This window comes from Rhynchophorus ferrugineus, unplaced genomic scaffold, assembly GCF_030347505.1.
Source record: "Rhynchophorus ferrugineus isolate W39M unplaced genomic scaffold, kcgeb_rfMv2 rfM4, whole genome shotgun sequence".
In the NCBI taxonomy this organism is placed as follows: Eukaryota; Metazoa; Arthropoda; class Insecta; order Coleoptera; family Curculionidae; genus Rhynchophorus; species Rhynchophorus ferrugineus.
The window spans coordinates 47,272,722-47,294,609 of NW_027472583.1; the positions used below are offsets into that span (position 1 = coordinate 47,272,722).

The window sequence follows — 21,888 nt, forward strand, 5'->3', positions numbered from 1 at the left end:
GTGGCAGATTTAAGTTTCATCCCCGAATTTATTTGTAAATTTGTTTCAGAATGTTACTTTTAATTTAATTGTTTTTGTTAATATATTAGTGAAGTTGTAAACATGATTTTAATAAAGCAAATTGTTTGAAGAGCTAGAATTAGCTTTTGATTTTATTTGATTCGAATCTATATCTATTTATAGGTGGCAGATTTAAGTTTCATCTCCGAATTTATTTGTAAATTTGTTTCAGAATGTTACTTTTAATTTAATTGTTTTTGTTAATATATTCGTGAAGTTGTAAACATGATTTTAATAAAGCAAATTGTTTGAAGAGCTAGAATTAGCTTTTGATTTTATTTGATTCGAATCTATATCTATTTATGGGTGGCAGATTTAAGTTTCATCTCTGAATTTATTTGTAAATTTGTTTCAGAATGTTACTTTTAATTTAATTGTTTTTGTTAATATATTCGTGAAGTTGTAAACATGATTTTAATAAAGCAAATTGTTTGAAGAGTTAAAAGTAGCTTTATTTTATTCGAATGTATATATAGAGATAACAGATTTAAGATTCATGTGTTTTTGAGAACATTTTTTTCATGTAAAAAACTAGGTAACAACGAGTTTAATCTCGGAATTTTCGTCATTAATTAGGTAACCAATAGAGGCTAGGCTTCTAGATATAGAATAGTCAGACATATAAGACGATCACCCAAATAAAAAGTTACGCTTCAGAACCAGAGAGATACAAGGGGGGATATGTTTATCAGGAAAATATACATAATATATATACATAATAATAGTATAAAAGGCGTCAGATCTAATCTAACAATTTATGTTTAAGAAATATGGAAATTACAGCCTTCTTGCCTCATTTTTTACGTTTTCCTTTAGGAACGTGAACCATAACTGAGCTACCAAAAATTCTCAAGTTCTTTATACCAGGTACACTGCTATCACATATTATATGGTGTTTTAGTTAGTTCAGAAGTCAGTAATCAATTTCGTAGTTAAACAGCAGGAATTAACTGGTTTAGTACATAACTTAGTCTCCAATTTAGCATTGAATAGCATACATTTTGCCTTATCAGCAAAGGTTCTGTACATTTTCTCGAACATACTATAGCATAGTCTATTCAAAACAGCAGTGAACTCAAGTCATCTAAATTAATGACGTCAAAACGTCGCAATGTTGCTGCATCAACTCTGAGTTTTAGTTCATTTTGGCTTTGACATACAACAAAATTTTGATGTAAATAAAATAATTAAACTATTAAACAAACATTACAGTATATCTAATACAATCTAATACATATATCGTCAAAAGACTTAAAACTACAATTAACAATTTAGTTATAACAATTTATGTTAAATATATGACGTCTCGATACAAGAGCCAATATAGGAAAGAGGAAGGAAAGTTAATAGAGGGCACTGTGACTTGTATCGAGTGGATATAAATTACCAGGGATCAAAATAAAGTTTCTCTTTTGTTCCAAAGCCATAAGTGGTGTATTAATTCTGTCCCGTCCCGAATCATAATTGATTCGTAAAAATTTATTGGTTAGGGTTGTGTTTTATTATATTCACGTTGATTTTTTTCCATACCACCTATGACCTAGAGATCTAGGCGCGTTTTTTATGTAGCAGCATCCTCTGGAGCAGTATCCTCTCTCCTAATCCACCTAATTAACAATTATATATCCTAGTAATATGTTTTACTTTCATTGGAGAGCAATTTACCTTTTACGGTTAGTTCTTATTTCCTTCGATACAGTGTTTTCTTGTAAAATCATTTTGATAGTACTGTATTTCTCCTTAGTTTCTTCTGTTACTACCTGTATACATCTTTGCATCTCTGCGTCAATCACTGAATTCTCCCTAATGTATTTACCATATCTGCAAAACATTTAGTTTTCTATTCCACCACACTTACCTCCTTAACATTTGAACCAAATGCTCATGTAAATTGTGAACAATTACACACATTTTTGTGCACATAACATTTTCACACTCTACAATAAAATTTCCCACAGTTAATTATATTTCACCTTTAGTTATGTTCACTCTCATCACCTTGTCTAGGAATTTTCAGCATTGAATCATAATCCCATATTCAGAAAGTTTCATTTAAGTGAATAACTGAGCTTTTAATTTCCAGTCCATCTAACATTTGTTCACAATTTCATCATGTGTCAATATCTTCATCAATGTGCCTGATTTAGTTCATCCAAACCGAAAGTGCTATTAACCATTCCTGTTTGCAGCATCAAACTTTCTTGATTTTATTGTATTCTTTTGAAAATTGTATACTTTTAAAAGCAATGTCTGGATGTCAAATGTTGCATAGTGCATCGCGGTCACCATTTAGGCGATATAATTTTTCAATCATAACGAAAGAAAATGTGATAAGAACAAATAAACTTTTTATGGAAACCAAACTTACTTATCTTTTCTTTGGGCAAAGTTATAGGCAACCAAAATGGTAGCGGGATTTTTTGTCGCACGTTGTATTTGGATAATATTCCCTTCTTAATAAAATCCTTCATTGGATCATAAAATAGAATGTTCTCTACAGCCAAAATTCAATTTTCGTAATTTTGTCTTCTCTTAAAATCTTGAAATATTAGTATAAAATAATTCGATTATTTCAAAATTATACTGACAAAGAAGAACGTGTTTTCAACTTTTAGAGGTTAATGTGAGTTTATAAGCGGCCTCAAAAAAGTTTCCGCACAGACTTACTTTATTTTATCCTATATTACATCATCATCCTATATTACAAATATTTCTCTTCGGATTTACAGTTTTAACATTTATTCAGCTTTTAAATAAACTGCTAATTCTTCTTTATTTTATTTAATTGTCTTTTATCTTACACTTTTTCTTTTCAGCACTCTGTTTTTGCCCCATACACACAATTGCTGAAATCGTACCTCACAGAGAGACATTTTATTGTCAAACAGGGTGACGAATACACTGACCTACAGCCCATATATTCCGGTGTTCCGCAGGGCAGTGTTCTCGGCCCATTGTTCTATCTTATATATACAGCTGACCTACCGACCTCAAGAAACACTACCGTTGCAACATATGCTGACGATACAGCGGTTTTATCGTCACACGAGGATCCAATATCAGGCATGAAAAATCTCGAACTTCATCTTAACAAAGTCGAATTGTGCTTGTATCAACGTGGCGTATCAAAGCAAATGAGACAAAATCTACCCATATGACATTCATTCTTTGTAGAAGAACATGTCCCTCAGTAAAATTGAATAATCATAACTTCCGCAAGCACACAACGTTATGTTGGAAATGCATTTTGATCGACGTCTGACATGGAAAAAACATATAGTGACAAAACGCAAACAGCTTGGGCTTAAACTAAACCAAATGTATTGGCTGATAGGTCGTAAATCTAAATTATCATTAGATAACAAGGTTTTGCTGTATAAGTCAATATTTAGGCCCATCTGGACCTATGGTATTGAACTGTGGGGTACTACTAGCAAATCTAACATAGATATCCTCCAGAGATTCCAGAATAAAGTGTTACGGGTTATCGTCAATGCCCCATATTGCGTGTCCAACTAACTGATTCAACGCAATATTCCCTTAGAACCCAGTACTCTGAAAGACTATTAGGTGCATCCCAATGCAATATCGCCAAAGAGTTAAATAGGTGCGATGACAGTAAAGTGCGTAGGCTCAAACGCAAACTACCCTGCAAACTACTTAATAGACACAGAGTGAGATTTAATAATTTTTTAGAATAAGTTAGAGTAGTTATTAGAATAATTTAGGATATACTTTAGAATAAGCTAGAATAATATTATCACTTACTGAAATGATCTTCTACATGTTAGGATTGTTATATTAAATAACGGAAATCATACAATAATACTTAGCAGATTATTGACGTTCTAAGATATTAATAGAAAAAATCAGCACTCTATATCTATTTTATTGTTATGAATATGTATTCGTACTTAATATATATTTATTAAATGATAATACATTAAATGATATTATACAGCTATGCACTTGAGAATCATATGCAATATTAATATACAACGTTGTACTATTAATAGAGTCGTGATACATATTGTACGAAATCTACAATTAGTCTATTTTAAACACTATTAGTGGATTCACCTTTATTAAGTTAAGTTATTTGCAATTTTATAGTTTCCATCGTGATAATAAACATCTTCGTCTAATGGTTCGCAAACATATCATTTTCAGCAGAGACATCTAGCGTTAAAGAATCAATAAAGAGATCGATTATGTAATTCTCTTAACTGTATTTTTATTATTTTCAAATATCGTAAAGAGAGATGTTAGAATTGAATGTTAAAAAAATATCTACATATAAAGAACGTTATATCTAAGTTATAATTACTAAGTAACAAATAGTTGTTGTATCATATAAACATTTGTTCAATCACAAAAAAGTACTTAACGCAGTAATAAATATGAAACAACACTAGTATTCAGACTTAATTAAATCTAAATCGTATGTTCTATGATTCATTATACAGCTGTGTATAGTAAACAATTATGAACAATATTCTCATAGAATATTGTTCTATTAATAGATTTACTGGATTTAAAAAATGCATAAAAAGATATAATTATCAGCATCATTAATATTTGAGTAGTATTTGGTAAAAATAAATTTTTACCAAATTTAGGGATGCCGAAAAATATCGATATATCGTTTATATATCGATATTTTTGTCCGATCGATATTATTATAAGCCAATATTTTTCGATATTTCTTCAAAAAAATCAAATATATTTTCTATGATTCATTATACAGTTGTGTATAGTAAACAATTATGAACAATATTCTCATAGAATATTGTTCTATAAATAGATTTACTGGATTTAAAATATGCACATAAAGATATCATTATAAGCATCATTAATACTTGAGTAGTGTTTGGTACAAATAAATTTTTACCAAATTTAGGGATACCGAAAAAATATCGATATATATCGATTACATATCGATATTTTGGCCGATGTATCGATATTATTGTAAGCCAATATTTTTCGATATTTCTTTAAAAAAATTAAATGTATTTTTTAAACATAATAAAAAACCATTTAAATATTTTTAACAAACAGTTTAAATTAGTACTTAATTTTAAAGCTTGTATATTTTGCCCTTGATCTTTTCGGGACTGTCGTATTTTTTCTTTATTTTCCTTATTTCTAAACTATAAGATATGACAATGTGTGGAGAATGCTCGACCACCCACATTTCTATAAAAAATCTAATTGATTTAAAGACTAGCTATTAATAGGTTGTTCAATACATTTTTGTGTTCGATAAGAGATTGCAATGCTAGATTCTTCAGGTTAGGTCTTTGGGATGCTATAATGTAATTTGTCTGAGAATTATCAAAACAAAGCAGGAGTTAAAGTAGTAATCCTTTCACATAAACAATTTTTAAATATCCATTTTTCTTCTATCTTCTAGGTATTTTTACACCTTCTAATGTTTAATAGTATCAAACTAGCGGGCCTGACAGACGTTTTCCTGCTTGAGCTATTAATATTCAATTCGAACTGAAATAAATAATTTAAAAAATTATTTCAAAAACAGCGCTTGTGATACTAAAATTAATAAAAATGACAACTAGGATTCAATTGAATGGGTTAAATATTAATTATATTAACTGATTGAATTCATTCAGCCATTCAAGAAATCTAATGGAATACTAAAATATGTAAGAGAACGTAATTTGAAAAAAATCAATAACCTCTATGTGTTTTATTTTTAGAAAGTTTTACTAGTTTCTTATCATAGTAGTAGAAAGTGATTTCTTATAATTACTAGAGAACACATTTTATTCCAATAATAAACTTAATGTTGTGGTAACTGAACGGTCTGGATTTTGGTTTCGCCAAACCCAATTCTTTCTTGTTTATAGCTTCGTATATAAGATTTATGTTAAATTTAGTTAGCCCGTTGATTGATTATACAACTATACACAATAAATAAACATGTACGACGTTAACGTACAACTTCGGATTTATGAATAGTGATGATTCAAATTGCTTGGCATTAAAATTCAGGCGATTTAAAATTAATTGCGTTAAGCTATCTACCATTCTATACTTTTTTTACAGTAATAAATATGTTCGTGATATTAACACTTGATCCAAAACTAATGCTATTCCTTGAGACTGAATTTATTGGACCCTCAAAATTCCATTTTTCCATTCAATATGAAACTGTTTATTCGGAAAAATTGTAGGCAAAAGCAAAAACATTGTTATAATAATTATGATATATGTTGACTATTCTATAACTTAACATTTATAGATTTGTCCGCAAATTTATTGCGGATAAAAATAGAATGAAAAAATGTAATACCTGCACATCAGTTTGATTTTATGAACATACAACAGTTGACGTCTACGTACCTGTAGAATCACAAATATTATTGAAAAATCAAGAAAATAACTCATATAGAAATACAAAAAAAAATGTATTGGTTTGGTTATAGTTGGAAGAAAATCTAAATTATCCAAATATAATATGTATGAGGATGTTCTGCGAGAAGTAATATCAATATTCATTATCAACAACAACTAGTATTTCAGAAATAACTTGTGGGAAGTATTGTGGACCACATTCTGTACGAATAACTACTTACACCAAGAGCTTCGGATTCCAACTGTCATAGAGGAAACTGAAAGATTCGCAACAAAACATGAGGAAATACTTCTGGATAACTAGATACTGAACTAGAACGTAGACTCAGGAGAACCAAACTGTAATGATGTTCCTACCAAAAATCTAGTTTTAAGTCATCCTGAAGATGAATTTTAAGTTAGTCAGCAACGACTAGTAACACTATATTAGTAAATTTTAAAAAGTTCTGTATAACAAGACGCCATCTATCATATATTATTGGTCTAATATTAAAAAAGTAAATATTGATAATTTAAATTCAAAATTCAAATTATTGTTGTTAAAAAGAGAAAGTCGGAGTTCTTCGATGTTTCACATGCAAGGTGTGATGTAATTACTAAAACAAATAATATTCATAAGGCGTCAAATTTGGTGGATATGCCTCCTGCGGAAGAACTTATCATCCCAAGTTCAAGAAGTCATCATGTAAAAGTCTTGCTTGACAGCTTCCTAGTTCAGTAAACAGCTTTTTCTGATCTATTCTATTAGCTGTTATAACAGCCAACTTAGAAATCATCCCAGAAGACATTCGGTCTTACCCAGCTTGGTTACTGGCGTGACTGGGATCATTTTCCTTGTTGGATTTTGCATTCTTGCCTAGGACAATCATAAATATTAAATAATCACAAACATAAATTTACGACCATGCCCCAGCATGATTCGAACCCACGACTATCGCAACAGTAGGTGCGAGCGGTAATATGATTATTTATGATTTAATGGAGAAAATTAGCAACAGACAACATAAAAATAAGTGTAACAAATAAAAAAAACACAATGGAAATGTAAATCAAATTTATGGAAATAAATGAAACAATAATAAAACATTATAGTGTAGAATTTGTGTGCATAGGTAAGTCTGTAGCTGTCTAGTGCATACGATAAAAAACACACTGTATAAACATGTGCATTTCATACTTATGCATGAGGAGAAAATGGGCACTAATTATTCCTAGATAATGTAGCAAATGCTCTAGGAGAGTTCAGTGATTAAATCACAAGATAAGGAAGGCATGAGAAAAATATTACAAGAAAAATATACATAGGGAGTAGTGGTAGAACCAAATAAGGAGAATGACATTGGTGACAGAATAGAAAATATATATAAAGTTTTGAAATAAATCGATCAAGAACTTCAAATCGAAATAGTATAACATGGAGATGATGCTTCTAAGATTTCAACAAAAAAAGTGAAAACATAAGATAAGAAACACAGTAATAGTTTCTAACAACCAAATGTAGAAAGGTAAATATGTTTTACCAAAAGCGAAATATATTCATTTTTTAAAAATTTTAAGGAGCAAATCTCAATCAGGACAATTAATGAAAACTTACTAGGCCTACAGGGGAAACCACACAATGAACAATAAAAGCGCCTAGAACTCTAGCTCATTGACGACTTGGAGGTTTATTTTAAATATATTAAGGATATTAATACAACTCAACTACTTGCTATCGATCAATATTTGGATATAGTTTCACCTTTTATAAAAAATGTTTTAGATATAAATACTATGTCAAAATAAATTGTTTAAAAGAAATAAAATTTAAAACTTTTGTTTTAATATTTTATTTATTTTGTTTGTGCGTATATGTATAATTGGGCCCTATTTAGATTTACTTTTTTGTTTATTTTATTCCTTTTATTGCAATACAATTTGTTATACAATATATATTTTTAGTTATATAAACCGAAAGATGTAATAGGTCATAAAGCTTCTAATATTGCTAGCAATTTATTTCACACTTTCTTTGAACCACATCTTATACATATAGTATCACAAAAATTCATGACATTTCATTTAAATATCTACCCTTTGCTATAATCTACACATAATCTACAAAGAAATTTTGTTTCACATTGTTTAACATAAATATCCCAATAGTTCCATAGCAATTTAAAAAATTAGTGATACAAAATCAGAACATATTAGTAATAATCTACACTTTTTATATTGTTCGCTGCTAATTTTTTCTATTAAATAATAAATAATTATATTACCTCAACAAGCTTTTGTAAACATAAAACTAATGTTATTAGTTCAAAATGAACCATAGAGAAATAGAGATTTAACTTTATAGGAAATTTTGGGCAAATGTTTCGCGACGTCCAATATCTAGATGTCTCTACTTGTAACTTATTACTTGCTTTAATCGCTTTGCTAAGAGCCGCGACGGGATCTGATTGGCTCATTTCGTTTCTATGGTGCGTTTATTGTTTATTTATTCTAGGCGCCATTTTCAGTATGCCTGACCTAAGGACACAAAATATACAGACTTAGAATGCGATCTCCCCTGTATAAGACTGTGACCAAATAATGCTCTGCCACGCCACTAGAGGTCACGCAAAACGGGTTTATTTAATACAGGGGGATTAAAAAATAAGATTAAAATTTATTTATATTACAGAGGGAAATTAAAAAATACAATATTAATAAAATATTTTATTTAAATGCTAGTTAACATTTGTTTAAAATATTTTCTAAATTCATAAAAAACAACGTGTAAAATGACAACTGATTACTTATTTTCTAATTGTATATTAATTATTGTCGTAAATATTGAAACAAAAAAAATCTATAAAATAAGTCCAGGATACTAGTTACATGTTACATGTTATGAGTAACACTTGCTGGTATAACATTTTATCAAGAATATCCTATATGCAGGTATAACATTTTAAATTTGCTTTGGCACATACTTTGGGCAATACATAAAAAATTCTAGAGATGGCTTCAAAAACATATGAGTTGAAACCAATTCCAGGTATCGTAAGACAACATTTGTAATACTGGCGAGCTTTAATAAATTCTGGATCGGAATCGCTTTCCCGATACAGAACTTTTGACCTACAAACACATTTAATTAAAGGCAAGGAAACCAGATATATATGTTCTAATATTCCTTTCTGTTTAATTTTTTTTATATATGTAGGAACTGTTATGGAAGGCATTGATGATAATATGAAGGCTGTTGTAGATTGGTTGCCAGTTACCATATCTTGTTACCACGTTTGTAAAAAAATTTCGTAAGTTATCCAAATCTCCTTCTGAACATCCTCTTCACAGTTGGTTCCTGGTGATCTTTTAGACAAAAAATTGGCAATAATGAGGCTTTTGAATGCCGAGACAAAATGGTCAGGTGTCAGAGAAACCTCTCTAATCCCCTAGATTCTAATATTTACAAAAACAATTCCAAACTATCCTGCTGAAATGGCCTAATCATTACGAATTTTTTCTTCTGTAGCATTATGTATGTAGTATTTATTCTATTAACTTCTTTAGAAGCAAAAAATACTTGGGTCTATAATCTTCTGCTTTAAAATGCCAAAAGCCCCTTAAGTTTATCATTGTTTACTTTATTAAGCCATTTTGGCTTGAAGCTCTTGGGAAAACGATGCATTCTGTTAAAACCTTCACTTGACAAACGCTTACGTTATATTTTGTGACATTTATATTTCAAATCGAAAGAAAGAAATCTGTAATCTTTTTATCGGCGGCCCTCTGGCGGTGTCGCAGTACACTGAGATCATGGCTACAAGTGTGCCCATTTAAGTTCCCAATCTATATTTCAATGTTTTGTGCCTAAGGAATAGTGTGTTTAGATTTTTATAAAGTTTAGAAATTAAATTATTAGTTCATTAGTATATACAAGGCGGTAGTACAATAAGTAAAGTAAATCTCGATCTAGGAAGTGTACCTGGATTCACGGCTAGTAAAGAAATGCAGAATAGTTTTGGTTCGGAGAATTATTTGGCAGTCATTAAAAAATGGTTGGTAATGTTAAAAATCCTAAACCGATTGGATTAATCGTCAAAGAAATTTAGGATCGTTACCGTGATCGATTAAATATTAATTTTTTTTTTAATTTTAGAAATTAATCCCCTTCCGATAGAATATATGCAAACAGTTATATACTTTTCTTCTTGGATCAATAGTATAACTCTACTAAAATAATAGCTCCTGAATGCAAACCTATTAAGAGATTGATGGAAATTTAATACACGAGGAATTTTGGTGCAAAGCGACTCAGCAGTTAAATAGTACAAAATTTATGGCCCGAGTAAGAACAGTTAGTGTGTGTGTGTGTTATCAATTAAAATTTTAATAACTATCTTGAGGGGTTTATTTCATTAGAGAAAAAAAGTGTAATTGTCCTAATAAATATATTAACTACTTAACAACTACTTACAAAGATAGTGTAAAATTTTTTTGGATTTATAAGAGCTCATGGATTCAGGAATATACATCCTTCGGCTAGTATGTTTGAGAAACCATTTGAAGCACTCATCATAAGTTAACTTTTTTTTCATTTCATTGGCCTTTAGGAAATTGTGAAGAGGATGAACATGGGGACTAACGGAGGATAACTCTATAATTTCAATTCCAGATCCTCCTATACGAACAAACGGGTCTAGGCAATATTTTATATCCAGAAAATTGTTTTATTATACTGTAAATAGGTCTTTGAGCTATCTCTTATATTTTAGTCCGCGATATTGCGACGTCGATAATATAACATATTTTTTTGAAATATCTTTTAAAAATGTTAATTTAAAACCTTTTAATTGTACACTACATAACGATTTTATAGATAAAATATTAGAAATAGCAAGGTGCGCTGTATACTTTAAATATATATTGCACTATATAATAGGCATATAACAGAATTTTAACAGGGAAAGACTCAAAAGTTTACTTTCAGTATAAGAAAACAAAAAGGCAGAACTCTGATAGATTTCTAATAGGTTAAATTGATGGCACTAAACAAATATGAAAAAGGGAAAGACTGAAGAAGTACTTTTGATTTGTTCCAAAGTTCTTTGTTTATATATATATATATATATATAATATTTATATTTATATTTATATTTTATAGATATATTTAATTTTACAGATTATACTTATATCGTTCATTGAATTTTATTAATTTATTAAATTGTAATTATTAAATATTTTAGCAATTAAATTGTTTTTTATTTAAGTTTCGGTCAATTAAAAGTGATGTCAGAGCTGTGACGGGCCGCACCAGCGTTGCAAACTTTATCAGAGAACCAATTCGATATCTTCACAGCAAAATATTTTTACAGGTGCCTGTAATGTAGATTTAAATTGACCAATCAAATTAATGAACGGCCGATTATAATCCCATGGAATGAACGTCAAGAGCAGCCCGTACGACTTTCTGCCTTTATTGTTGTCTCGTGTTAGGTACATTCTTCTTCTTGGAGCTTCTTGTGGATATTCTGTTTCGTTATCGATATGGTGAGTTTTACATACAGTTTGCCCAAGACGTGATATCTCACTAAGATATAAATTCACCATCAACATTTTGAGCCAATAACACACAACGTCAGCACCAATAACATTATCAAATTGATTTTCGTGCTTTGGATTTTTGCCTTGGTCGTATTCTTATTCTGCTATTCTCAGGGGATGTGTAACTCTGGTAGGCTTACCGTTAAAAAACGTGAAAAAATATTTATTTTAAATATAGCTTTAAGCTCTTATTGTGTAAAACACAAAAAATTCAATATTAAAATAAACACAGCAAATAGTAACCAATTTTATTTATTTTTCACTGACAAAACTTCATACAATAAACATTTTAAAAAGTCTCATAAAAATCCCAAATTTGAAACCAATTTGCCAAATGAGCCTCATGTTATTCTCATTAATTGTAATGTATATAACATGTGTCCATAAGCAGAGAGTATTTTGCTATTTGTATATACACTTATTATATGTAATTTATACGTTGTTAGTATATATTTGGCTGAAAACGGTTCATATCTTTTATGTCATATTCAATAATAAACAAACGGTGTAAATATTTATTCACATTAAACATCTATAAGGATTTGTGTAAATTAATGACAAAAATGCATTAATTATTTTAAAATACCCTTTTAGTCTAAAAGGAAAACAAAAATATAAAGCTTTTTATATTAATTTTATAGTTAGTTGATCCCTTGTATGAGTAAGATAGTAGTGTACATTGGATAAGCAAGTACAACATTGTAGTTTTAATAGATTCGTGATATTGTTTCATAGCTTCCATTCCATTAAGCTATTCGCCATTTTGTACCTCCCATCGTAAGAATGACAACCATCATGTTAAAGTGGTTCGCGAACCAGACATTCCTGGTGTTAGAGTGTGGAATCTTGAGGTTCGTCGTTTAATTTACTCTGTTCTTCGCTGTCTTCCATTATGAACAGTTGATAATCAACTGCGTAGACTATCCGTAGCAGAGTGACGATGACTTGGCAGGCGAAGAACACAAATGTCAAATCGAACGTGTGGATCAGTACGAAGTAGGGAAGGTAGAAGTTGCTTTGACGCTCGTGTAGTGTGAACGAGTTCACCAACGACGTACAGCTATCAACAGTAATAAATTAAGATTTAAATAAAATGCGGAAGAATCCAACTTACCTCTTCTGGCCGGTGAATGGTTCGAAATTTTCACAAAACGTTCTCAGTCCAGATTTGAGGATAATTGAGGCCGCCAGTGTGATAATTCCCAGGACCGTCGAGGTAAACAATATTGGATACACCATATTTTGAGGCTTCTTTAATCTGAAACCCACCCAATATGTCTAGAAAAAAGTATTATTATATCATGTTATCGACATGTTCGTGGATATACGTCGATCAATATTATTTTGGTTTATTGGGAACAAGTGTCTGAGGTCTAGCAATTACTTTATATTAGACAGTATTAGCAGTGTTAATATTAGTATATTATTTTTTTAATACTTCTTAAAATATATTTATTTTAACATGTTATTAGTATTATTCTAATAATACTAATAAAAAAAGAAAAAAGTATTATTATATCATGTTATCGACGTGTTCGTGGATATACGTCGATCAATATTATTTTGGTTTATTGGGAACAAGTGTCTGAGGTCTAGCAATTACTTTATATTAGACAGTATTAGCAGTGTTAATATTAGTATATTATTTTTTTAATACTTCTTAAAATATATTTATTTTAACATTTTATTAGTATTATTCTAATAATACTAACAAAAAAAAAAGAAAAAAGTGTTATTATATCATGTTATCGATGTGTTCGTGGATATACGTCGATCAATATTATTTTGGTTTATTGGGAACAAGTGTCTGAGGTCTAGCAATTACTTTATATTAGACAGTATTAGCAGTGTTAATATTAGTATATTATTTTTTTAATACTTCTTAAAATATATTTATTTTAACATGTTATTAGTATTATTCTAATAATATTAATAAAAAAAAGAAAAAAAATTATTATATCATGTTATCGATGTGTTCGTGGATATACGTCGATCAATATTATTTTGGTTTATTGGGAACAAGTGTCTGAGGTCTAGCAATTACTTTATATTAGACAGTATTAGCAGTGTTAATATTAGTATATTATTTTTTTAATACTTCTTAAAATATATTTATTTTAACATGTTATTAGTATTATTCTAATAATATTAATAAAAAAAGAAAAAAGTTTATTATATCATGTTATCGATGTGTTTGTGGATATACGTCGATCAATATTATTTTGGTTTATTGGGAACAAGTGTCTGAGGTCTAGCAATTACTTTATATTAGACAGTATTAGCAGTATTAATATTAGTATATTATTTTTTAATACTTCTCAAAATATATTTATTTTAACATGTTATTAGTATTATTCCAATAATACTAATAAAAAAAGAAAAAAGTATTATTATATCATGTTATCGACATGTTCGTGGATATACCTCGATCAATATTATTTTGGTTTATTGGGAACGAGTGTCTGAGGTCTATCAATTACTTTATATTAGACAGTATTAGCAGTGTTAATATTAGTATATTATTTTTTTAATACTTCTCAAAATATATTTATTTTAACATGTTATTAGTATTATTCCAATAATACTAATAAAAAAAGAAAAAAGTATTATTATATCATGTTATCGACATGTTCGTGGATATACGTCGATCAATATTATTTTGGTTTATTGGGAACGAGTGTCTGAGGTCTATCAATTACTTTATATTAGACAGTATTAGCAGAGTGTTAATATTAGTATATTATTTTTTTAATACTTCTCAAAATATATTTATTTTAACATGTTATTAGTATTATTCCAATAATACTAATAAAAAAAGAAAAAATATTATTATATCATGTTATCGATGTGTTTGTGGATATACCTCGACCAATATTATTTTGATTTATTGGGAATGAGTGTTTGAGGTCTAACAATTACTTTATATTAGATAGTTTTAGCAGAGTGTCAATACTAGTATATTTTTTTTAATACTTCTTAAAAAATATTTATGTTAACATGTTATTAGTATTATTCCAATAATACTAATAAAAAAAAGTATTATTATATCATGTTATCGATATGTTTGTGGATATACCTCGACAAATATTATTTTGTTTTATTGGGAACGAGTGTTTGAGGTCTAGCAATTACTTTATATTAGACAGTATTAGCAGAGCGTCAATATTAGTATATTAATTTTTTTAACACTTTTTAAAATATATTTATGTTAACATGTTAATTAGTTTATTCCTATAATAGAACTCAAACCTACGGAAAAATATGTTGCACACATGATTATATAAACAAAAAATCTTCAAAAACGTGGCATGTGAAAGTAATATTTCCCTATTTCCCTCTTTTCTGTGTGCATTCAAATGCGTTGCGTTCATTCAATATAATTTGGATAAAACATAGAAAATACAAATCAATAGCCAGCGTTCTGTAGTCTTAACTACAGGCTTTCCATCTCAATTAGATACTTGTTATGGACCAAACGTCTACTTTATGTTTGATTCCTTTTCTATTACAATCAAAATATTTTCCATAATTTCTTGCCATTCGTCCCATCTTTCGTTCATAGATTTTCCCGCTTCTATATCTTTTTGAAATCATCTCAGCCCAGACATGGTGAATTATTCTGAACAATTGGAATGTTCTACTGGACTACTCGATGACATTTTGATCTGGGGTTTGTTGTAGTAGTTCTACTTTTAAAACTTATTTTTTTATAAATTAACTTTCAACAAACGATGTTACTGTGTATTAAATCGCATCGGGTACATTTGTAACCAACTTCATGCTGAAGCTTTACTTTTGAATGTGTCATTTCGTCGAAGTATAAAAAAAACACATTTCCAGTGTGTTGAAAATATCTGAATATTTACCGAGTAAATCGAATTTGCGGGAAGTTTTTATTTTTTTACTTAAATTTGGAGAAAAAAACGACTGAACGTCGTCGAATGCTGTGTGAAGGTTATGGCAACCATGCTCTATCGATTTGAACATGAGAATACTGGTTTCTACGTTTTAAAAGTGGTGTGACACCGAAGAAAAAGAGCGTTCTTTATAGTTAAAAAAAGTGAAGACGAGGATTTGAAAGCATTACTCGATGAAACCATCAATGGGGATTGCTATCGATTATAATTGTATGAGCTGAACACTGCGCGAGAAATGACCGGAATACGAGCAAAGACATAATAATGTTATTCTTCGGCATGACAACGCTGGACCACATGTTGCAAAACCGGTGAAAACATACTTGGATACATTAAATTGAGAAATACGAGCCCACTCGCCGTGTTCACTAGACTTTGACTACATGTTCCGACATATGAGTCATGACCTGTCTGAGCACTTCACTTTTTATGGAGATACTAAATAATGGATGGCTTCGTCCATAGCATCAAAATGCCTGAAAGATGGAAATATTTGAGGCTATCGATGAACAATACTTTAAAATACATCGTAACGACTTTTCCAATAATGCTTCAAATTTGCACATACTGAATACTAAAAATATTAAGTGAAAAACGGTTATTTTATGTAGATAAGTGTCAAAACCACATAATTTAACAGTTAGATTAGATTGTTTAATACCACAACATAAATAGGGCCAATCAAAATACATGCCAGATCTACAAATTCTACAAAGGACTAGGAGGAATTATTACCAAGTTTTACAGCCATTCTCCACAACAAGGATAATATAATATGGAATATAAATGTAAATGAGCTTTTCGAATTCCAAATAAGTCCACAAAATATGTAAAAACAGAAAATTAATTTTAGTTTAGGATTTTCCACTATATTCTCATATAAAATATGATTGGTGGAAAATTTTTCATTCCTTCTAAATGAAAGGGAGTTTATTTACATAGCTTTATATTTAATTTCATAAAAAAAGTAAAAATAGAAAATACCGTATATTCCCAGATAAACTTGGTAGGCATGAAGTTTTGTATATATTTGTTCAATATAAGAAAATGTAAAATTATATAACATTTTTAATATATTCTAGTGAATGTATTTTTTAATAATTTCTAAAACATCGTAAATTCACCGATTATTTGATTCAAAATGACTTATTGCGAGATGAAAATCTTAAGTCACGATTTACTATACCAGAACTATATTTTAATATATTTCGTGTTTTACAATCATGTGTGCATTAATTTTTAGTCGATAAAATATCCAGGATACGAAAAAATCGAAAAAAATTTCAATACCGTGATGAAAATCTTAGGTGACCAGTTACAACACCAGAACTGTATTTTAACGTACTTTGTATTGTATAAGTATGTGTAAACTACTTTTTAGTCGGCCCTTGTCCTTATTATTGCATAAATAATTGTGAATTGGGGGCACCTACCAGATTATATACAGAACTTTCTTTATTATTTTTGTTTTATCCACAGTTTTGTCTTTGAGAGAGATGCAGATTTTAGAAAATTATGAATAATGAATTAAGAATTATGAGAATTATATAATTATCATGAGAAAGTAAGTTTTATATGCTAAATATCATATTTATATCATAAATATGCAACTTTACTTTAGTTTTTTTTCAAGGCTTTACTGTAAAAAAAAACGTGCTTTATATTTATTATTTAACATATTGTTCGCTGGTCACCACTTTCTCTAATCATTCAAGCAACGTGTGAGCAACTTCTGCTTTTAAAACGAACGTTGTTTTCTATCTTTTATGCTGGTATCGTTTGTCTTGAGTTATCATTTCCGTGTTGTCATGGAGGAGAACAGTAGATGAGTCTCAAACAAATATTTATTCATGATGAGTAGGAAAAATAAAACTTTCTTTGAATTATTAAGTTTTGGCACATAAACCGACTTTGTAAATTGAGAATGAAGTAAACAAACAACGAATAATGTTTATAAATTGATGGCCAAGTCTGTTGCATGACGTCTATTATTTATAAAAGTTTATATAAACCATCATAGTCTATATAAATTAAAAAGAAAATAGTATTATGGTTAAAAAGTTATGCGTTTGAAAGTTTACAGATTTACAGCGAATATATTAGTTTGATAAAAATGTGGAAATTGTTGATTATAACACTGTCCGAAGAATTAAAAGCTAAAATAACAGCACTTGATTAACATCTAGTTAATGCTAGGTTCTCCGAGAGCCATAATCCAACATCATATGTTCATATTTGCAACGTCGGCAAAAGTCATCTAAACCGAAGGAAAGAAATATCCCCATCTTGTTTCCATCGATTTTCGGTTGTCTGACTGCAGATAACTTATGAAGATGCCCCAAAAATAGGCTGCCTATGGGATACTTTCAGAAATATTCTATATAATATAATTGATCATAAAACATAGTTAGAAAGGAGATAGTGACGATGTAAAATAATTTGAAAAGTAGTATAATGTAGTCAACATCTCATAATAATCTTGAATTTTCAAAAAAAAGTAATTCAAAATAAATCTGCTGTCCTTATATAGAGAATGGACGAAATAATTTGAACACCAGACATATATCCAATGTTTATTAATTAATAAGGTATTAAGCAATCATTTGCTTTAAAAATAGCTGAAATTCATCGCAGAACAGATTTGGAAGTGGGATAGTATCTGAATAGTTTCCAATGGAATCTTGTCCTTTCATTGTATCAAAACATTCTCTAATTGTTTCAATGATGTTGGAGATCTATTCCTCAGTCTACTCTAGAACTCCCCATAATGTGGTGGCCAGTGAAACATTTTTGATGATATTCTGATGCTCCTCAAACTGTTCAGTACTGAACCATTTTGACTGAGTGGCAGCAATATGCTAGTCATAGTAAGAACTTGTTTAACTGTTGGCATACAGGCATTCCGGATTGTTGGCTTCTTTTAGGTTTCTCGATACATAAACTAGACCGTTAGTAAAAAACAATGTAAATGATAATTTATCGAATCAGAACACATTTTTTCAAATAAACGTCTAGGTTTTATGATCACTTTTTTCGCAGCTTGGTCTGGGCTTCTGTTATAATGGGGCTTCGCAGCCCTTCCATGAATGTTAACTTTGTGAAGCTCTCATCGCACTGCTTTAGTCGAATCTGTATTACTCAAGTGAGTGTAGAGTTCTGCCGTCGTGGTAAACTACCACCTAACAGGACAATTGAAAAGTCCCCGGCCTGACACATAGATGACGCTAATAGAATTAAATCCATATGTTCTTTAGTTAGCCCTAATCCTCAAAAGATGCGTGTATAAATTTGACAGCTGTCGAATCACTAGTTTGTGAATTATAGCATTTCGAATGAAGCATGTTATTGTAAAAAAATGGATAAAAAGGAATTTCGCGTGTTGATAAAATATTGCTTTTTGAAGGAAAAAAATACAGTTGAAGCAAAAAATTGGCTTGATGCCTGGACACTGCCCCAGGAAAAACCGTCAAGTATTGGTATGCTAAATTTATACGTGGTGAAATGAGCACCGAAGACGGTGAAAGCAGTGGACGCTCAAAAGAGGTTGTTACTGACGAAAACATTAAAAAATCCACAAAATGTTTTTAAATGACCGTAAATTGAAATTGAATGAAATAGCAGACATTCTAAAGATATCAACTGAACGTGTACATCATGTCATTCACGAATATTTGGGTATGAGGAGGCTCTCTACAAAGTGTGTGTCGCGAGCTCACTTTTGACCAAAAGCAACGACGAGTTGATGATTCGGAGCAGTGTTTGAAGATGATCAAGCGTAATAAACCCGAGTTTTTGCGTCGATATATGACAATGGATGAACCGAGTGGACTGCACGTGATGAAAACGCTCCAAAGCGTGGGAAAACGCAACAGTCGGCTGTCAAGGCTATGGCGCCGCTATTTTGGGTTGCGCATGGAATAACTTTCATCGACTATCTTGAAAAAGGAAGGACCATCAACAGCGAATATTACATTACGTTATTGGACCGTTTGAAGCGCTGCTTCACCAAGACAATGCACCATGTCACAAGTCAGTAAAAACGATGGCAAAAATCCATGAATTGGGCTTCGAATTGCTTCCTCATCCGCCGTATTCTCCAGATCTGGCCACCAGCAACTATTTCCTGTTCTCAGATCTCAAAGGAATGCTCGCTGGGAAGACATTTTCGTCGAATGAAGAGATGATCGCCGAAACTGAGGCCTATTTGGAAGCAAAGGACAAAAATGGTATCGAAAATTAGGAGGGTCGCTATAATCAGTGTACCACCCTTGAAGGGAATTATGTTGAATAAAAAAACCTAATATTGCCAAAAAATGTGTTATACTGTGGTAGGCCGGGGACTTTTCAATTGACGTGTTGTGTTGTCTGGCCACAATCCGTTTTAAATATCGTCGGTTTCTTTCAATACATTTGATCGATTTGAACCGTCGAAAAACAGAGTGTATAATATACTGAAATATAACCTACACTTTTTACTTACATACGTTGGTATATGGACTAAACAATACATACCCAACACGATGTATTATATTGCATGGTATTCATGTTATTTTATATATCTCCTATATGGACAACCATAAACAATTACAAATATAAAAGTATGATCTGATGATAAATATGTATCTCTATTTCCAAATTAAATTAACTAAGTGAAAATGGAAACCAAAAAACGTTTAAATACATTAATAAAAAAACTAAAATTTAAAATCAATAATAAATCAACAGAGCTTAGTCCAGGCCTGATTAGATAACTATGGGAAATGATTTTAAATCTACAATTTCCACAGCTTTATAGTTTCAAACAAACAAACTTCAATAAAATAATACATTTGAAAAAAAAACATACTTATTTCTTCTATATAATCAAAATTGGATATACTTTCATAAAAAAAATAGTATATATTTAATTCAACAGGTTATGGGTTAATAATGGTCGCAATGATTGGTGACATCGTTAGCGAATTGGTGCAAATTATTAATAATCTGATAACTTACGTTTTATTCGTATCACCCTTTCCTCCTTTGGGGCACATAGCTAACAAGATAACACAGAACGACGCAAAAATAAAGCTACCCAAAGATGTACCCAGTATAAAATTACAGTATGAATGTGACGCAAATACTGTCTTCCTCACGTCAATTTTTGATCGAACTAGAACAACACTGCCTTCTTGATTAATAAAAACATGAGATTCATTTCGGAAGATGATGGTATTGTTCTTTTTCTCGATTGTTTTGATGGTCGTAGGACTCGCTTCTGTTATATCGGTTATATTTGTGGACAATTCTGTAGTATTATCTCCTAGAATTTGGCTTGAATTCGTAAAATTTCCCGAGACGTCCTCAACCGGAACGAAATCACTTTGAAAGGTTTCCCGTTCGAATATTATATCAGAACAGTGCAAAATACAGTTGTATTTAAATGTTTGGAAAACATTTCCTGCTGCCATAGATGATATGAATGAATTGATGGCAATAGCTACGTAGAAAGTAATGTGCAACACTGAAAACAAGGATATTAGTGCGGGGAATAGCCAATTTTGTGGTAGCAAACTCACCCTTCCAGATGCCGCTGACCCTGGCCACATTTTTATCTCCCAGAAAAAGAAAAGTGTTACCTTTACACGGTCTCATATTGATCGATGTCGATTTTCAATTCGCGAGCGTCGATGAAATGCTTTCAGTGACTGAATCAACGGAAATAAATATTACATAGCACGCGGGATGTGTGTTAGTTGGGCTCAGAGCGCGAGGTCGGGCTCGCGAAGAGACGCGACGGCGTCGTAACCGTCGAAATCTCGTCACCCGGGCGACAAGGTTTCAAACAAACAAATTATACGAATGCTGGTCGAAAAGAAATAACATTAGCTAACGGGACGGATTCATATTTACCGTATTTTGTCGCCAATTAAGAGAACGCTTATTCCAAAATGCGTTTTGTGGTATAACTGTAAATACC

At 30.5% G+C, this 21,888-nt stretch overlaps 1 protein-coding gene across 1 annotated transcript; it reads right to left on the bottom strand.

The window, feature by feature from the left end:
• Positions 1-12,248: 12,248 nt before the first annotated feature.
• Positions 12,249-21,690, bottom strand: LOC143195193 (uncharacterized). Its single transcript, XM_076402157.1, has 4 exons — positions 21,488-21,690; positions 20,925-21,432; positions 13,127-13,270; positions 12,249-13,072 (listed from the first exon to the last, which is right to left on the bottom strand). The coding sequence occupies exons 1-4, from the start codon at positions 21,561-21,563 to the stop codon at positions 12,844-12,846; spliced, it is 957 nt and encodes a 318-aa protein (XP_076258272.1). The 5' UTR covers positions 21,564-21,690; the 3' UTR covers positions 12,249-12,843.
• Between the last annotated feature and the right edge of the window lie 198 nt (positions 21,691-21,888).

Excerpts from the sequence above, each read along its gene's own strand:
- LOC143195193 (XM_076402157.1), bottom strand. The coding sequence starts at position 21,563 with ATGAGACCGTGTAAAGGTAACACTTTTCTTTTTCTGGGAGATAAAAAT. Across the intron at positions 21,433-21,487 it reads GGTCAGCGGCATCTGGAAGG|TGTTGCACATTACTTTCTAC; the intron begins GTGAGTTTGCTA and ends CCTTGTTTTCAG. Across the intron at positions 13,073-13,126 it reads CCATTCACCGGCCAGAAGAG|CTGTACGTCGTTGGTGAACT; the intron begins GTAAGTTGGATT and ends TACTGTTGATAG.